General features: G+C 40.3%; 2 protein-coding genes across 5 annotated transcripts in view; both read right to left on the bottom strand.

Moving 5' to 3' along the window:
- The window catches only part of LOC131068206 (enoyl-CoA hydratase 2, peroxisomal), a 163,067-nt gene that overhangs the window by 21,421 nt on the left and 122,632 nt on the right, over positions 1–19,014 (bottom strand). The gene's annotated exons all lie outside the window — the stretch shown is intronic.
- Positions 4,508–7,771, bottom strand: LOC131068205 (uncharacterized). 2 transcript variants are annotated; one of them, XM_059217302.1, is made up of 5 exons: positions 7,466–7,771; positions 5,890–7,226; positions 5,446–5,781; positions 5,240–5,312; positions 4,508–5,137 (listed from the first exon to the last, which is right to left on the bottom strand). In XM_059217302.1, exons 2-5 carry the CDS (start codon positions 7,222–7,224, stop codon positions 4,608–4,610), a joined length of 2,274 nt encoding a protein of 757 aa, XP_059073285.1. In that variant the 5' UTR covers positions 7,225–7,226; positions 7,466–7,771; the 3' UTR covers positions 4,508–4,607. The 2 variants fall into 2 exon arrangements, with proteins under 2 accessions (XP_059073285.1, XP_057859368.2); XM_058003385.2 differs by lacking the exon at positions 7,466–7,771 and having other exon boundaries at positions 5,890–7,358.

The following is a 19,014-nucleotide window of genomic DNA, read 5'->3' as shown; positions in this document are numbered from 1 at the left end:
AAGCAAGCATCCAAAGTGTTCTCCCAATCTGGCATGAGCTTCTACGAACTATGAACATGAATCAACAAAGAGACCAAATCATCTATCTAACTCTTCTTCAAAGAGTTCAACTGACAAAAATACATAAGTTTCATTTTGTCTCTTAATTCTACTAAGTGTAAACCACTAGCCTCACTGACATCAACACTCAATAACTCCTCAATTGAGGCAAGGATCTTAAACTAAATATCATGAATTGATCCTTCCATCTCTGTACAACTCAGTTGGGCGCTCTCATAAGTTGATTTGTTCATGGCTAATGAACAATACGAGCCATGGAAATCGTATCTATCTCCACTGTGCACGATCTTCTCCTTGATCAATGTGGGCTTAGGAATCTTCTTCAAATCTCTAAGGCGTGGAATAGTCTTCTCCTGAATAGGTCTGAATTCTTCCCAAACTCCCTCCAAATATTGGATTATGAATATGAGCCATGTTGTCGTGTCAAATGCCTGGACAAACTGAGTAAGGAAATCATCCGCATGTTTCTTCGCACTTTCAATCCATTTCTCCACCTTCGAGAGTGTATCTCTCGCTGCCTCATAGTGTGAATGTAGTCCACGATAAACTGCAATAGGGGAAATAAGGGTGGGATTCTCACGCCTTATCCCTGCAATGTACTCTCTAAGTCTAATATTCTCTTCTTTGTACTTCTCCTTCTCTTCAATCTCTCTATCCAATCTTGTAGTAATTACCCTAACGTTATCACCAACCTCCTGAAATTCCTGCTCTCTTGTAGTACGGCCAAGGGCAACTGAAGTAATCTAGAAATCCATAGGAATAGCAATGTCTGCTGTCACACCTACAATTGGAACAGCCACCTGCGCAATCCGCATTCATGTCTCATCTCTAGCTATGTGTGACAAAATCTCAGCTTTCTTAGGTTCTGGCTCCTTATTGTTCCTAGCTAAGCAGTTATCTATGATAACCCCCTACCGTATCACCTGATGTAAATCTATAAATATCCCAATAAGGATAATAGCACATATAAAATGAAGAGGTTAATTATAAAAGAAATCAATTATTAAAATAATGTATTAAAAGAGGAAATGAATTATTAATTAATGTTAAGCAATTAAATATATGAATGATCAAATAATATTAATGTTTATTTAATATTAAAGGATGTTAAATATTAAATGGGAGTGAGAATTGCATAAAGTAAAATTAATATATTAAATATATTAAAAGGTATAACCCCCGTGGAAAGCTATACCATGGTGTGCCCCCCCCGCCGCGGGAAGTGGTGGGACGGGGGTCACAGCCTGGATAAAATAATATTAATGTTTATTTAATATTAAAGGATGTTAAATATTAAATGGGAGTGAGAATTGCATAAAGTAAAATTAATATATTAAATATATTAAAAGGTATAACCCCCGTGGAAAGCTAATACCACGGTGCGCCCCCCCCACCGTGGGAAGTGGTGGGACGGGGGTCGCAGCCTGGGCTGCAACCACCGTCCCACCACTTCCTGCGGAAGGGACCCCGTGGTGGGATGCGACCGTCCCACCACTTCCTACGGAAGGGACCCCGTGGTGGGATGCAAGCCTTACCCTCCACAGGGTATAAAGGAAGCCCTCCACAGCATTAAGGGAGCACGAAGAGAGGGAGACGTGAGGACTACAGACAGCCCCCGCGGATTACGAACTGCACTACAGGCTGCAGATCACGAACAGGTAAGAGGCGTTTAATGGTCATAGGATATATATGTGTGTGGACGTGTGTGCCACACACACATATATTAAATGAATATTTCTAAATACATATTAAATGAATATTTATGAATACATATTAATGAATATTTCTGAATACATATTATTGAATATTTCTGAACCTATATTACTGGATATTATCTTATGTGTATGTAGCAATGAATATAGGTATGTCATGCAGAATATTTATATATATCTAGGATCAACAAAGTGAATTAGGGAATATGTAAATTTAGACGTAAATTATGGAATTAAAAATGATAATGAATTGTAGAATGTAATATGAATAATGTGGCTATATGATGGAGGCTATTGGGAGGAAATTCCCTTAGCCTAATGCAAGGATTATGGTAATCCCTGGTAGGCAGTATATATTGAGTATCTATATGTATATATGTTATGGCTTGGGTGACGAAAGTCATCCAAGAAGAGACGGATCTGGCCAGTCCTCTCTGGTAGACTTGGATGATGAGATGCATCATCCAAGGCAAGGAATTGATCATATATGATGGTCTTCCTTGGTAGGCTTGGAGACAGGAATTAAGTTATCCTTCGATTTTCTGGTATGGCTTGGAACCAAGATTGGTTCCAAGAAGGCGAGCTTCACAGCCGCCTAAGGACATGTCCCAGTACTACACCCGTATCCTTTTTCTTAAATAATAATTGAGATTAGCTTTAATTAAATAATTGAAGTTTAATTGCAAAGTAGATTAGTTACATATATATATATATATATATATTTGTTGCATTCTAACAGTCAGTTTTGCAGAACAGTGATCCCTAACTAGTAGGGACATTATATTATCAATGTCATCAATAGGTTGTACCTCTATCATTTTCTTACTTTTCTCCATACTTTTCATCAGCCAATTAGGAATAGCGGCCATCTCCATACCATCATCGAGGCACATCTCTCGATCAAGCCCTCTCAATGCCGAGATAACATCATCATCATCAGGATTATTCCTGGTCAAATCATATACATCTTTTCCCAAACTAACCTCCAAAAGGAAAGTAGGGGATCCCGACTGATCATTATCCTCATTAGGTGGAGCAGATGTCGCTGTGGCATGTAAATCCTGAATATTCTCTGGTAGTATCACTGTGTTGGCACATTGCTCAGTCTCCTTATTTTGTTCTGCCATTTCAACTTCCTTGATTGATGAGACACTGAGAGGTGGTGAAGGAATGATAGGCAAACGAATGGTAGTCTTTTGTTTCTTCTTCTTGACCTCCTCAATCTTCTTCCCTCTAGCCTTGACTCCTCCTAGTGTGTTCTTCCTTCTCTTGGGGGCTTGACTCTCCTCATCCGCACGAATACTGATATCACTGATAGTTCTCTAATCATCTTCGAAAGCGGATTCCTCTTGTTTCATCTTTTCATAAGTGAAGGTGACACCCATATCAACTAACTTGTTTATCTGAATATCCACCCATGCTCGAGAGAAACTCAAGACCTCTTCCATCAATACATTCAAATCTATTTCTTCTTACTCTGACCAATTAGGCAATAGAATTGCCTTCTGCATTTCATTTTCATACTGTGGATGCGTATGATCCCTGTCATCTAACACTTGGTCAGGAATGAGGAAAAGTCCACACTTCCTCATGAAATCCACTGACGTTCTGGACCACATTCGTCTCTTCATTGCCTGCTCGTCCATTAGGTTGGCCCAATAATCTTCTATGTCTACCTTGTGGATGAACTTTTCTCCCCTGATCGTTCCAACTTTCTTATCTGGATCAAACCTTTCTCTTTTCTTATATGCTGCAAACCGATAGAATGCAAGTTCCTCACTCGCAGTGCTAGCTGCTAAGGTGGACTGGCAAACCTCCCATGTTTTCCCAACTGAAATAGGGAATGTCATGCCCATCCTGTGCTTTTCCTTCTAGATAGAATCAAACTCCAGGAGTTGTCTCACCACTTCCAACAAGATCATTATGTCAGAAGGATACCTAGGAAGCCTGTAGGGTTCGGATTGAAATCCATAAATCCTAAGGTATGTGAAAGTGGGGAACTATATATACCACGATCCATATTTCTCTATCAGCTCCCTTGTTTCCTTGGACAACCTCCTGTGGACTCCGCCTTGCAGCATATGCGTGATGTACACTATGAATACATCATTCACTCTCTTATAATCTTCAATTTGATACATGTTCAGCTGTCACTCATAACTTCTGAATTGTCCTTGTCCATTCCCGACTTCACCCCTGCATATTAGTCCCTTGTATGTAACAAATAGTGCAAGCAGGTACACCAAATAGGAAGTCATGGCAAATGACTTGGACCGCTCCACATTCCTCAGCTGAAAATCCAAATTGTCACTTATGATTGTAGACCAATTTATCAGTGTTCCTTCTACACAATCCTAGATGAAATAGAACATCCATCCATCGTATATTGCACCCTGCGGCATCCCCATCACTCGGTTAAGCAGGAATACTAAATCATAGTTGAAAATCTCGGACTCGCCTCGGACTCGGCAAACCAAAATTTTGGACTCGGACTCGAACTCGTGAAAGACTCGCGAAAGACTCGGCAAAGACTCGGCAAAAAAAAAAAACCGTAGTTTTACAAAAAAACATAAAGAAATTAATGCATTTAGAGAACATAAGTGCCATAATTGAAACATTACACATGTCATATGATCTACAAAGTACAAACACGCAATATTTGAAATTTCATCATTCATGGCAGCATATTCAAGTTTCAAGTTTCAACTCTAAAATGTATAATACTATAATGGCAGCATAAGTAATAAATGTTCACAAAATTACATATAATGATATGTCCAAGTCCAACTGCAAATGTGAAAAACAGCAATGTGAATGAACAAACCAAAGAGAAGACTACATCTTCCTCTTTGTATTTTTCCTAATATAGCTCAATTTTTCAGGCCTTGAGCTAGAAGTAGTAGCAGTGGGTGTTGTGGTATCTAAATGGTGAGATGATTCTTCTTCAAAGTCATAGTCCTCATCATCATCCTCATCTTCGTCCTCATCTTCATCCAATCTTGCTCCTTCTGCATCTTGTGCTGCTCCTCTCTCTATTTCTGCAATTTCTTCTTCGGTAAGGAGGACATCATCACCATCATTTTGTTCATTCATGGTCCAATCACCATATGGATCAATTTCATCCAAGTCAATGGCCTCATGTGAAACACCCTCCACCTGTCTAACTCGAAGGCGAAGGTTGTACCGAACAAATACTAGATCATTGAGCCGCTTTTGTGACAATCTATTTCTCTTCTTTGTGTGAATGCTTTCAAAGACACTCCAATTTCGTTCACACCCAGAAGCACTGCATGGCTGAGACAAAACACGGATAGCTATCTTTTGAAGATTAGGCGTGCCGGCACCATAATTCTCCCACCATAAATCTACAAAAAACATTTAGAAATATTAGAATTGAGAAAAAAATGTAACAATCAAGTTTGTAGATTTTTTCTTGCACTATTGAACTAAGTTACTAAATGTTTTACCTGGTTGTTGTTTTCCTCTCCTATCAATTGCTAGTTGTGATGAGAAGAGTCTCCCCTCTGCACTTTTGTAGATCTTGAACAATGGAATGAACATTTCCAAATTCAGAAATAGATACTAGATAGTCAAAGTGTCAAACTCAAATTCAATAATGAACATTTCCGAATTCATAAATAAAGATAGAGCAATTGCAAATGTCAAATCTCACCTCCAACTCATCAAGAACCTTGTCTCTCAACTCAGGATCAGGTGTCATCTTATCAATGCATGTAATAACACCTGCCATGACCTCCTCATCAGCCCTAAATGAATCAGAGAAGTAGAATTTCGGGTTCAAAAAGTAGGCGAAGGCATGTATCGGTTGGTGGAGTTGGTTTGTCCACCTACGATCAATGATGCGCCAAAAGATTTCACATTTTCTTGCATTTCCACGATAGTAATGTGAAATGGCCTCTTTGGCCCTATCCATGGCCTCATAAATGAAACCCATTGGCATGCCCTCTCCATCCACCATACGAAGAACCCTCACCAAAGGTTCTGTCACCTAAAAAAATTAAAACAAATTTTAAATTAATACAAAATCAACCCCTAAAAAATAAAATCAGCAAATAGACAAGATTGTATAAACTTTACTTTTGTGTTTGTTACTTACCGCAGTCAACTCCTCTCCACTTTTATTGAACCCATCATCAAAAACAATGGTCACAATCTTCTCTGCTTCAAGTCTTTTGGAGTATGCAGACCCCAACCAAGCATCTGACACAAACATCTGCTTAAGATGAGGAATGGCACTAAGAATGCTCTGCAAAGTGATGAAGTGGCTAGCAAATCGTGTCACTCCAGGTCGCACAAGGTCCTTGCCATTTGTGTATTTTCTCATCAAAGCAAGCACCCAAGTATGGTTGTAGATGAATTTGGTGACACTTTTTGCATCTTCAACCACCTTCTTCACCCATCCAATCTTCCCAATGTCCTCTAGCACCAAGTCCAAGCAATGTGCAGCACAAGGACTCCATGTAATCGAAGGATGCCTCTGCATAAGCATTCTACCTGCAGATACATATGCAGCTGCGTTGTCCATGATAATTTGGACAACATTCTCAACTCCAACTTCCTGAACCACACCATCCAACAGATTACACAAAGTCTCTGCATTTTTTATTTCATTTGAGGCATCAACAGACTTTATGAATACCATTGCACCATTTGAAGCCACCAAGAAGTTGAGAAGAGTCCTATTCCGTCCATCTGTCCATCCATCAGATAAAATGCTGCATCCTTTTCTCTTCCAATACCTTTTCTGATCATCAACCACACCTTCTGTATTTTTCACAGCTTTCTCTAGCAATGGCCCACTGAAGTCATGACCTGTTGGGGCCTTAAACCCCTTACCCGCCACTGTACATGCATTAACAAAACTTTCCCAATACACATTGTTTGCTGCATTGAAAGATAGATTATTGTAAAACCAAAAGTTTGAAGCTGCTATCCGTGCTTGTTCATGCTTCTCTTTATTCCATCCTGTACCTTCAAGTGAAGGTTGTGCACTTGGAACATTGCGTGGTACAAAAAAATTAGGGTCTGATCTAACAGGAGTGCCACTAGCCTCACCCTCATTGTCACCAAAAGATGAAAGTGACTGACGACCCCGACTATGACCAATGGGACCCGAAGTGGACAATGTGGGATTCATTGCAGCTGCTATGGCTTCTCTTGTTTTTTGCCTTTCTTCCTTATGCATATCATTCTCAGCAAGAATGGCCTTCATCTCTCTAATAATTTCAGGAGTTGATTTGGGGCATGCCTCCACACCATATCCAGGTATTTGTGCAAGGTGGTATTTTAATCTATTGATTCCACCAGTCATCCATCTTGTGCATTCGGTGCAAGTGACCTCCCCCTTTTTGCTTCCTGCAATCCCATATTTCCAAGCTTTATCTCTTTGTCTTCCTGACCTTGGGGTTGCCCTTGGAGTTGAACTTGCCATTGCTGATTTAACATGAAAAAAAAAAATCAGCAGGGTTTTATGGAAAATCAACAAAAAAAATGACAATGAATCATTTGGGAAAAATAGCATTCAAAAACAAGAAAAAAAAAAGAGGAAATAACTTAGGAAAGAAAATAGAAAAAAATTTGGCAGCATATCCCATTGTTTTTCAAGATTTTTTTCAGTTTCAAAACAATGAAATGATTCAAATGAAAAAAAAAAAAAAGAGAAAAATCCTTACCTAGATCTCTCTTGCTGATTTTTCCTTCTTCCCTCTACTCCTCCAAACCCTTCTAACCTGCTCCAGCCAAAAAAAACCCAAATTGAAGTCAAAAAATGAAAAAAAAAAGTGGTTTTAACCCCCACGGGCGCATTTTTTCTGGGCCCGCGAGTCCCTGTGAAAGACTCGCGCGTCCGAGCGAAAGACTCGCGAGTCTTTCGCAGGGACTCGCCTGGACTCGCCACGCGAGTCCTAGGCGAGTCGACTCGGCTCGCCAAAGGACTCGCGAGTCTGTGGCGAGTCCGAGGCGAGTCAAAGAGTTTTAAAACTATGTACTAAATCACTATATTCCTCTTTGAAGTTTGTGCACATGAGTGTCTTGGGAGCCTTGAATGATGAGTCCTAGGATCGATCATCCACTCCTTGTTTACCAAAGTCTTGCACGCATCCATCTTCTTCTTATATCGGTCTTCATAGTCATCCTTGGTTATATCTTTTATGTCTGCTCCTTTTCAAATTCCAAACACCTCAGCAATCGCATCCTCAACAAGGTAGGCAATGATGGCACCCTTAGGAGTCTTGATCATTCCGGAGAGAGGATCATAACATCGTGCACACTCCAGGATAAGCTCACTGCACTGTATGGATTGCGGAAATCCAGTGGCCTGAAAAATGCCACTCTTCATAATGTTCACATAGGCTGGGGAAGGAATCTGGCTTCCAATTCCAAACATCCGTTGTCGCATCTGGTTCATGTTCAGGAAATGCATGATCGTGTCTGTAATCTCCTTCCATTTGGATGACATCTTGGATTCCGGATAGAATCCAATCTCAATTGTCTTTTGTTGTTCTCTCATTTCCTTGAGTCCAGACTTCGACATCACACTTGTACGAAGCTAGAAGTTATAACCTAGGAAAATATTATATTCTTGATAAAATTTCTGATTTCTTAATGATTTAGATTAATTTGGGTATGGAAATCAGGAAAATAATCCACTTTTAATAGATTTCAACAATTGAATACAAAATGTGACAAGGTTAGGGCATAAAACCCTCATGAAATTCATTAAAATCAATAATTTTCAGACCAAAGTCTGTAAACACCTCCTTATACTTAGAAATTATGTTCAAATTAGAGTGCAAAGGAGTATACTGGATCAACAATGACTAAGGAAAGGTGTGAAGGGTTGTGTTTTCACACAAAACTGTCTGAAGACACCTTCCGAAGTCAACAATGGCTGCCAGCAAATTTGAAGACAACCCGCAACTTCACAAATTAATCTCTAAAAACATGTTGCAATTACCCCAAATGTGAACAAACTTGATGAAAATCAATTCTGATGATGAAAGCAATTGTTTTCAAGAATGTACATATGGCTGGTAAAAGTAAAGTTTTCTGAGGACAAGTCTGAAAATGGATTGCTTCAGACTTACCAGCATCTTGCAAAGTGGTAAAATCCCTGAAAATTATCAAGAAAATGACAACAGAATGAGCTCCAAGCAAAATTGCCAAAGTGGATAGGTGGCTGGAAATGAAGTTTTCTGAGGACAGCCACCAACCAATGAAGTTTTCAGACCTGCAACAGCCTTCAAATGGTTTGAAAATTGACTGAGAATCACTACAATCTACCATTTAGACAAAATCGCCTTAGGCACAAATGAGCTGGGAATACAATGTAGGTCTGAAAATCGATTTTCCAGCCATCTATGGAGTCACACAAGTCTGAAAATGTTGCGTTTCAGGTACGAGAACAAAACATCAGCAAGCTACATCAATGGCGGCATCACCCAAGGGAAAGAAATCGCCAAAAATGGAGACAAAACTCATCAAACATGAAATCGCCCTCCTCCCAAAATGGCGCCACCTCTCTAGGAAAATCAAAAATCTGAAAGTGCAGCTCCAATGGCAGCCAATGACAGCCCAAACAAATCGCCTTGCTGGAAATGAGGAAAAAATGATGATAAAATCAATCTTCAACCCCAATGTATCACTTGAACACTTCTCCAAAAATCGCCAACTAGAGGAAAAATCGCCCTTTCAATCACACACTTGCCAAATATAATAATAAGATAATGGTGGGATCTCTCCTTTTAAACTTGCTTTCACCATCAACTTTCACCACACAAGCAATGTGGGATTAAAAAATTTGTTCTTATACTTGCCTGGCAAAAATCAATTTGCTTCTAGAAGGTTGAAATCATTAAATGCTTATTGCAAATCATTTATTAATTGTTTTTTTATTTTTAAAATAATCTTTGCTTTTCAAAAAAAACAATTAAATAAGGCTCACTTATTAAAATATTTCAAAATTTAAATTAAAATGGCCAATTGGGGAAAATCAATTTAAGTAGGGATAAAAATCCCATTGAAAAAAAAAAAAATCATCAAAATACCCCCTTAGGGGAAAATCGATCCCAGTAGGGATAAAAATCCCTATCAAAATTCATCAACGTGCACAAAATTTGGGTCCAGGGGAAAATTGATTTGAGTTTGGAATGAAAATTCCAATTAAAACTTCGTCATTTAACACAAAAATGCCCCTAGTGGAAAATCGACCCTAGTCTGGACATTCGTCCGGACACAAAAATATCAAAATTACACTCAGTGGAAAATTGCCTAGGGTCTGGAATGAATATCCACACAAAAATCCTCAAAATCTTGTCACAAAAGGCCTAGTGGAAAATCGATCTAGGTATGGAATCATCACAAACGTCATCCGCAATCCCATCCATACTCCGAGTGGAAAAACGAGGGTAGTCGGGATAAAATCCCAACACTTAGTCAAAATTATAGCATCCTGGGGAAAATCGACCCTAGTATGGATTCTCAATGGTGGAAAAATGGGCCAAGTCTGTATTTCAAGGGAAATCCATGTCCAGTCTGGATTTTGAGTGGGGGAAAATCATGGGTAGTCGGGAATATGAGGAGAAAAGCACCTCTAGTGTGGAATTTTGACCCTTTAACCCTTACAATATGGATTTTCATCCGGAAAATGATGATTTTTCCACTCAAAATCACTAGGAAACTCAATAAAACTCATCTGGACTTGGGCAAATTTACCAAAAATTTGAGGGAATCAAAGGAAACCTATCGGGATAAAGTGCAAAATCAACTTGAATAATTTCCTAGGAGCGAGAAAACAACTCCAAAAGGTCTGAAAAACACCTTAGCACTTTAAAATCACCAACGCAGACGCTCAAAAACACGTTAACGCTCAAAAGGTCTACACTGAAACAAAATTAGGATCATTTAAAATCTCAACTTTACATGCTTGATCCTATAACTTCAAAAACCCTAAACAACAATAGGCATGATCAAAATTCCGAGACTCGGGCACAGGAAACTCAAAATTGCCCACTAAGCTGCCAAAACCCTAGACTAACCAACGCAGAAAGCAGGAAGACGGGGGGTCCCCGTTATCAATGGGGCGATGTGTGAAAAGGTCACAACAGATCTATGGTCTAATAATTGGGTTTGAAACCTGCCTATCCCCGAGCATGGATACAACGTTGATCTAACTCTCTTTAAAGAATAGCATGAAGAACTGTGGCATAGAGTTTGGAAAAAGTGTGGCCAACCATAATGGTCTTGTAATTGTTGGGAACGGAAGTCAGGCCCGCCTTGTGGATTGGGTGGATGATGTGATGCGACCAAGGAGGAAATCCAGTGCGAACCACATAATTGAATAAGTCAGCTAAATAAGAGCCCAGGACAGCACTACCATGCTTAAAGAACTCGGCCTAAAATCCCTCCTCATCAACCGCTCTGCTACTGTTCATAGTTCTAATAGCTTCCCTGATGTTCATGTAGGTGAAAAGATGGCAATGAGGGGGTAAGGTGACATGGATGAGGGGCTGGTCGGGGATATCATATAGCGCGGAAGTATGGGAAACCAAAGAGTCGTGGTTCTAATCAGTGGGAAGGGGGGAGCGACAAGGGAAAAGGGTGCACCAAAAGGATTTGGAGGAGTTAATGAGAGAGGCCCAAAGGGCTAATCTGTGCTAGGAAATGAAGAGGCGTTTCTTGCGGCGGAGGAGATGGCAGTAGGAGGTTTTAAGCCATATGAAAAGAGGATGGTGGTTGATGAATGCTTCACACGGGACATGATGGTGGGTTTTGCAGTCCTCATCATACCATTTGTTCATAGGACATGTGTTTTAACTCCTAGAAGGGGGTAACAGGGGGGGGGGGTGCTGAAATGGGGAAAGGACAAGAGGGCGGCCCTGACTCGAAAAGACGCTCAAACTTGGTGGTTGCGCACTCAAGAGGGAAAAAGAGGGAGTCTGGAGGGAGGAGTTGCCTAAGGTGATGGGTAAAAAGGTCATGGTCGCCATCGTCAAAGCAAAAGGACGTATGAGTGGGGAGGGCCAACTGGGTAGGCAGGGGGGGTGGGGTGAGGGGAGATGGTTCGAACAGAGAGGCTAAGGAGAGCATGATCGGCTAGAGGGATGGTAGTGACTAAGAAGTGGCCAATGGAAGGAATTAAGGATTAGTTGGAAAGAGCATAATCCACCACACTCACCCCACCACAGTGAAGCCTGCAAGTAAAGAAGCGTGACCTCGAGAAGCAAGGTAAGCCATTAAGGACCACAAGGTCAAAGGACTCACAGATCTGAATAAGGTGCCGAAAGTACTTCATAAAAGGTCCTTAAGCCTCATCAAAAGATCTTTGGAGCCCCAAAGTAACATGATCTGTATCCTCAATGCACACAGTGTTCGCCTCTCGGCCATGGAGGGGGGGTTGAGCAACCTGAGTCCGTGGATTAAAATCACCCAGAAAGAGAACGTCTCCGGTTGCAAAGCACTGAGAAATGCTATCATAGAGATCTATGTAAGGGTCACTATCGAGGAAATTATAAACCGCATACAGAGGAAAGGAAGGAGGGAAGTAGCAACCCCCAATAAAGATGTCTCTGAGGTGGGGGACAACCCGACAAATCCGGACCCACAAAAATCTAGCTGACTCATCTGAGAGGACAACAGAAGTTTGAAATTGAAAACGGGCCAGCCTTAAACCACACACACTAAGCAACATATTAAGCCTAGAGGATGTTAGTCAACTCTGAGTGTTTAACACTTTTAAGCCTAGAAGTGTATTCATAGTGTGACAATATACATTAAGCAACATATTAAGCCTAGAAAATGTCAATCAACTTTGAGTATTTAACACTTTTAAGCCTAAAATTATAAGCTTAGTGTGTGTGATTTAAGCCATTCCCTAAAGGCAGTTGCTAACAAGGCAAGCAACACCCCCAGATCCACGGACCCCACCAAAGCACCGAGTATCATGTCTAAAAGCAGATAACCAATGAAATCCTGTAACACCTGAAAGAGGACAAGTGGAGCTTGAGTCTCCGTGAGGAATACGAAGTCGGAAGAGCCACGAGCATCTCGCAATAAGCCTGGTAAAGACCAAAAGGTCCCATTACCATTCTAGTAATTGATTTGCAAAGTCATTCCTATAACATTTTTATCACTCGCAACAGGACAGGCCCGTAGGCCTCATTTAGTGGCTGCAATGGTATTCTTGGGTTCCCACCCCAGGGGAAAGGAATCCCTAATAACTGCTTTCAAGTTCCTAATGACAGCCCATTTACCATTTTGTCCTATTGCAGCAACAAGTTCTCTGGACTGTTTCAACTCTGTAACCTGTGATTTAGTGAGATCTTTGTCAAGAAAGATCTTCATGGGTAATAGGACAAGCTTCCTCCTAGCCTTGAGAATATGTAGCCTATCAACACCCAATACAAAACGAAGGAAAAGCGTGGAATCATACCTAATCCAAGCCCTATCGAGGTGACATCATTAATGTCGAGCTACTCGTGGAGGAAGGAGTATCCAACAGTCAACGGGTCTGGGGAAATGGAAGGGAGACCACGCACTTTAAGGTTTAGTTCGCGAGCTCTTCTTGTGCATTCTTCCATGAGCTTCGACTAAACCATTTTCTTGATTTCGGCCAAAGGAGGAGCACTATCACAAACCAAGGCCCACGTTTTGATCTGTTTTTCTATTTTAGTTATGAGAACTTCATGTTTGCTGTCTACATCAGACTACTTGGCCTTCAGCTCGGAGATTTTTGTATCTTTCCCAGTAACATTTGCAATGTTCACATTCAGCAACTTCCTGAGTTCGTCATTATCCCCCATTACTGAGGAAATTTTACCGTAAAATTTCCTCAGTAATGGGCAGCGAAACGAAAATCGCCATGACTCGCCTAAACTTGGCGAGTACGAGTCCAAGCCATGCTCGCCGAGTCTCTAGGACTCGGACGAGTCCGAGTCTGGCGGGCGAGCAAACTCGCCAGACTCGCCGAATTGGCGAGTTTGGCTTAAACTCGCCAAACTCGGCGAGTCCCGAGCCCCAAACTCGGTCGGCGTCTACCTTCAAAAAAGACCCATAAAAAATAGTTTTAAATGCTTTTTCAAATCCGTTTTTTTTTGTTAATTATCTCCTATCCCTAAAAGTGAACTTCATTTCATTCACTTGCAAAAATAGGAGTAAAGTGAGATGGGAAGAAAAACAAGGGTGCACAGAAGAAAAACCAGCAAGGAGGAAGCTCAAGTTTTCTTCAATTTGTCACATTGGAGCTGCATTGTGTTTGGATTTGGTGCATCAAGAGTTGGATAGGAAGAGTTTGCAGCTCATTTCAAGCTTGTTGTAAAAGGTAAGATTGTTTTTTTGAAGATTATTTTGTTTCTTGTATGCAAAAATTCCATTTTCTATTCATTTATTTTGAAAGTTTTACATTTTCTTCCAAAATCTTTTGTATGTTTGTATGTAGCATGTAGTATGTAGTTGTACTATGTAGGGTTTGTAAATTTCTTTTTTTTTAAAGTAGGGTTTGACAAACCCTACTTTAGTTTTTTTGAATGTATGTATTAATTTTATTTTGTATTTGTAATGTTTTATTGCAGCAAACTTCACTTTATTATTTGCCTCCACTTCAAGTTTCACAAAACTATCCTAAAATGTCTACTTCAGCTTCTAGACCCAACTAGAAAGGACCCTGCCTGGAAATATCATGAGGATTTTCCAGGGCAAGGAAAGGGGCAAACAAAATGTACATTTTGCAAAACAATATTCCATGGAGGTATATATAGACTGAAATACCATATTGCTGGTGTGCGTGGACATGATGCCGAACCATGCCTAAAAGCACTCCCTGAGGTCGTACGTGAATGTTATGTAATGGTTGGGGAAATTGAAAGGAAAAAGAAACAAATGGAGGATCGAGCGGCCATTGGGAGAGAGGCAAATTTAGGAAGAGGGACACAGTTAGGTTGTGTTGGAGGCCCTTCTTCCTTACCTTCATATCGTCCCACTCAGTTTGCTACTGCTGGTGCTTCCACTTCTACTTCTATAAGTGGCAATGCCACCGCCACTTCTCTAATCCTAGCACTAGTAGTTGTAGTGGGAGTGTTAGCATTGGACCTAGGATTCGTAAATCTACGTTGGATTCCTTCTTTGTGCCTCGCACTACTCCTGGGTCCCAACAGTCGCTTGAGGGCATGGGTTGGAACAAGGAGGTCCATGATGCTGCTAAAATGGCAGTTGGCAGGTTTTGGACCTACAGCAGTATTCCATTCTTTGCAACCAAGTGAATGTTTTATAACTTTTATATTTGATTGTTTTAATTTTTATACTTAACTTATCTCATTGAGTTTATTTGCGACAGGTCTCCTTATTGGCAATAAATGGTTGATGCCCTTACCATATGCGGGGCAGGGTCCAAAGCCCCTAGTGAGAGTGATTTGAGCGGACCCATTTTGTCTCAAATGGTGGATGATGTGAAGAAGGATTTAGATGAACGACGCCAGATATGGAGCACTAAAGGTTGCACCATCATGACTGATGGTTGGACGGATAGGAGAAATAGAACTCTCCTTAATTTTCTTGTTTCTTCCGCGGGTGATTGATTAATTTTAGTTTCATATAGTCTTTAATTTTTTATTTTTTATCTAATGGTTTATTGAATGATCATTGACCTAGCTTTATTTTTTTATTTCTGGGGGCACCGTTTTCATCAAGTCCATTGATGCCTCCGCCCATTGCAAGAATGCCACCTACCTATGTGAGCAGATAGAGGAGGTGATTGATGAGGTGGGTGAGGAGAACGTGGTACAGGTGGTGACCGACAATGCAGCAAATTATGTTGCTGCGGGTAAACTTTTGATTACAAACTAATTTTGTTTGCAAATTAATTACTATCTTGTAGTTTGTACCTCCATTAATTACAATTTACAATGCAACAAATTATGTTGCTGCAAGTAGACTATTGATGGAGAGGCACCCATCTATAGTTTGGACTCCATGTGTTGCTCATTGCATTGACCTCATGTTGAAGGATATTGGAAAAATCCCATGGGTCAAGAGATGTGTAGAAAGGGCAAAAAATGTGTGCAAATTTGTATATAATCATTCGTGGGTGTTGGCTCTTATGAGACAATACACAGAGCAGAAGGGGTTAGCTCGTCTAGGAATCACAAGATTTGCCACAAACTTCCTCACATTGCAGTCCATGCTTAGGTCTAAGTCTACCTTGAGACGTATGATTGTTGGTGAGGAGTGGTCTTCCTCATCCTATGCTACCACCCCTGCAGGGAAAGATATGGCAAACTGCATTTTTGATGAGCAAGACTTTTGGGTCCCTTGTGATGAGATAGTGAAGGTAATTTTTTTATAAATTCTACAATTTAACTTCATGTTTTATAACTTATTATATGTATTCTCTTATTTGCTCATTTTTCTAAATTACACAATATTTTCAATTTTGCAGTTTGTTAAGCCCTTGGTGGTTTTGTTGCGAGTTGCAGATGGAGAAAAGCCCGCAATGGGCTATATATATGAGGGCATGGATAGGGCGAAGGAGGGCATCAAATTCGTCTATGGAGGAGATGAGAGCAAGTATGGTCCCATTTGGGAGATCATTGATAGGAGATGGCATCATCAGCTTCATAGGCCCATCCATGCAGCAACCTATTATCTGAATCCGGCATTCCGTTTTATCCCTTCTTTCAAGGCTGATGTGGAGGTCCTTAGTGGGCTATACTCAATCATGGAGAAGATGGGACCTGCTAGTACTACTCAGATAAAGCTTATTCGAGAGCTACAGTTGTTCTCAGAAGCACAAGGGGAGACCTTCTCTCGTCCTATCGCCAAAGACGGTTGGACAACTATGATGCTAGGTAAAAATAAATTGTAAGGCTTAATTTTAGTTTTATTGTATATTGTAACTTGTTAAATGAGTTCATGAGTGAGACTGATTTTATTTATTTTTCTCATTTCAAACTCAGATCATTGGTGGAGCTTTTTTGGCCCAACGACACCAAATATTCAGAAGTTGGCCATTTGCATCTTGAGCCAACCATGCAACGCATCAGGTTGTGAGCGCAATTGGAGTATGTTTGAGCAAATACACTCCAAGAGGCGCAATAGATTATCTATAGAGAAGATGAATGATCTCGTCTTTGTTCACTACAACCTCTGCTTGAGAATGAGAAAGAATGCATTAGTTGACATCTCTCCTATCATTCTAGATGAGGTTGGTTGATCTTGAAGCAGAGTGGGCCAATGAGAGTCAGACAGATTCTGAGATTCCTGCCGCTGTCTTTAGTGATGTTGACACTGATTGGATCGACCAGGTAGATATAGAAGCTGAGGCTATAGCCATGGCAGAGGAGGAGTAGTGAGCACGAGCAAAGACAAGAAATACTGAGAGTGACACAGTTGTTCCTAATGTTGGTGAGCATGGCATGGTGTCACGAGGAGCGACTATGGTTGTTGAATCATCCAAGACCTACCATAAACGCCTTTGCAGGGGCCAGGGCGAGAGAGTGCACGCTCCTCTGAGCCATAGGCTTGTAGTTGTATTTACCTTTGGTATTTGTATGAAACATTTGATGATGATCATATGATGACATGGATTTTTTATTCCATGGGTTTTGTAATATTGTATACATTTGACAATATTTATGTATCTATGTTTGTTATTTTCTTCAGCTACAATTTGCGTTTATGCTTATGTGATTGAAATTTGATGTATACTTGTGTATGTAATCAAATGAGCCAAGTTTGATGATGTTATTGCGTCTTTAAGGTGTATTCAATAAAGGGTGCCTGAAACAAATTTTAAATCTTTAAAAATCTCTAAATTTCTTGAGTTTTTCACTTTCCCGAGTCCAGCCGAGTCTGACACCGAGTCCCGAGTCCGAGTCCGATTCGGCCTTGCCAAGTCCATCCGAGTCCGAGCCGAGTCCGAGTCCTGTTTCTTTGATTTTACCAGACATCTCGAGCAAGGATTGCTTGAGTGAATGGTTGTCCATTTCAAGTTTCCCGACCCTATCAAGCAAATCCACGAGTGTGGAGCCATTGGAGATTTTCCTCTGATAAGTGTGTAATGGCGTTGTTGGGAGAGGGGCAGGGAGGGGATCCTTTGTAAGTTCCATGTCTGAGGCCGCAGAGTAAATCAAAAGATATCAATATAGCAAACAAAGATATCATGTAGAGAGAATTCAAAAACATTCAATCATAAGCAATCTCAAAATTAAAACCACTGACCCTTATAAGATTTTATTAGCAGAAACTGGCACCTTCCCTTTAGAAGCATTATCGATGGTCTCTTTGTTAAGTTACCTAAAGAAGACTCAAAATATGGAAAAATACCGTTGACTTAAGATGGTTTCGGAGGAAAAACTAAATAGAAGGACGAACACATGGACGAAACAAAACTACAAATGGATGAAGAAATGGGACGTTAATACGCAGGAGTGCCCGGATACTAATGAAGAAATAAAAAAGTTTGTGAGGGAAAAATTAAGGAGCAGCATATGGTCAAAACAAAATGGACATAAAAGTCTAATATATCAAAGAATCAATCCCACGGATGATCGTGAGGAAAAAGCCTACATAGGAGCAAATATTAAATGGAAAGAAAAAATGCTAATAGCTCAATTGAGAACTAGTTCTCATCACCTCAAGTATAAAACAGGTAGATAGGCAATACCTAAAGAAGAATGGGAAAAGAGAATATGCCTATTTTGAAACATGGGAGTGGTAGAGATAGAACGACATTTTGTCATGGAGTGCCCAATGTATAGTGACATTTGGACCAGCTATGAGGACATTTAACAAATGGATAATTTAAGCACTTTGTTTGAGGAAACAAAGTTCGACAAAACAGCAAACTTATTGATCAAAATTCACTATCGAAGGGCAGATCTAAAGAGGAAGTTGAAAATTGTTTAAGACTTTGGTGCTTTGTTTTGGGGGTGTGTGCTATTCTTGGATCCCATAGGCTGCTTTGGCCTCATCGATGTTATTATAATCTTTCATTTCATTTGGTCCTCGGAGAACACTACTATTTATAGTAAGTGGTTACATGGCACCAACCATTTTGGGTTTTTCTAAGTTTGTTCCCTTTGGTTTTTGGAGAGAACTACTATTAATACTATGTGCTCGTGTCGGCATCAGTTACCGTCTGTCAGCTTCAGTTGGTTCTACCATGTCCAATTCTTTGCTTTCAATGCCTTGGTGATTTTCCATATGGTGATAGAAATTATTTTAAAATTTT

This window comes from Cryptomeria japonica, chromosome 1 (assembly GCF_030272615.1).
Source record: "Cryptomeria japonica chromosome 1, Sugi_1.0, whole genome shotgun sequence".
Taxonomy (NCBI): Eukaryota; Viridiplantae; Streptophyta; class Pinopsida; order Cupressales; family Cupressaceae; genus Cryptomeria; species Cryptomeria japonica.
The sequence above is the reverse complement of the archived record's forward strand: the minus strand, read 5'-3'. Positions and strand labels throughout refer to the sequence as shown.

Excerpts from the sequence above, each read along its gene's own strand:
- LOC131068205 (XM_058003385.2), bottom strand. The coding sequence starts at position 7,314 with ATGCTATTTTTCCCAAATGATTCATTGTCATTTTTTTTGTTGATTTTC. Across the intron at positions 5,782-5,889 it reads GTGGAGAGGAGTTGACTGCG|GTGACAGAACCTTTGGTGAG; the intron begins GTAAGTAACAAA and ends TAATTTTTTTAG. Across the intron at positions 5,138-5,239 it reads GAGAGGAAAACAACAACCAG|ATTTATGGTGGGAGAATTAT; the intron begins GTAAAACATTTA and ends TGTTTTTTGTAG.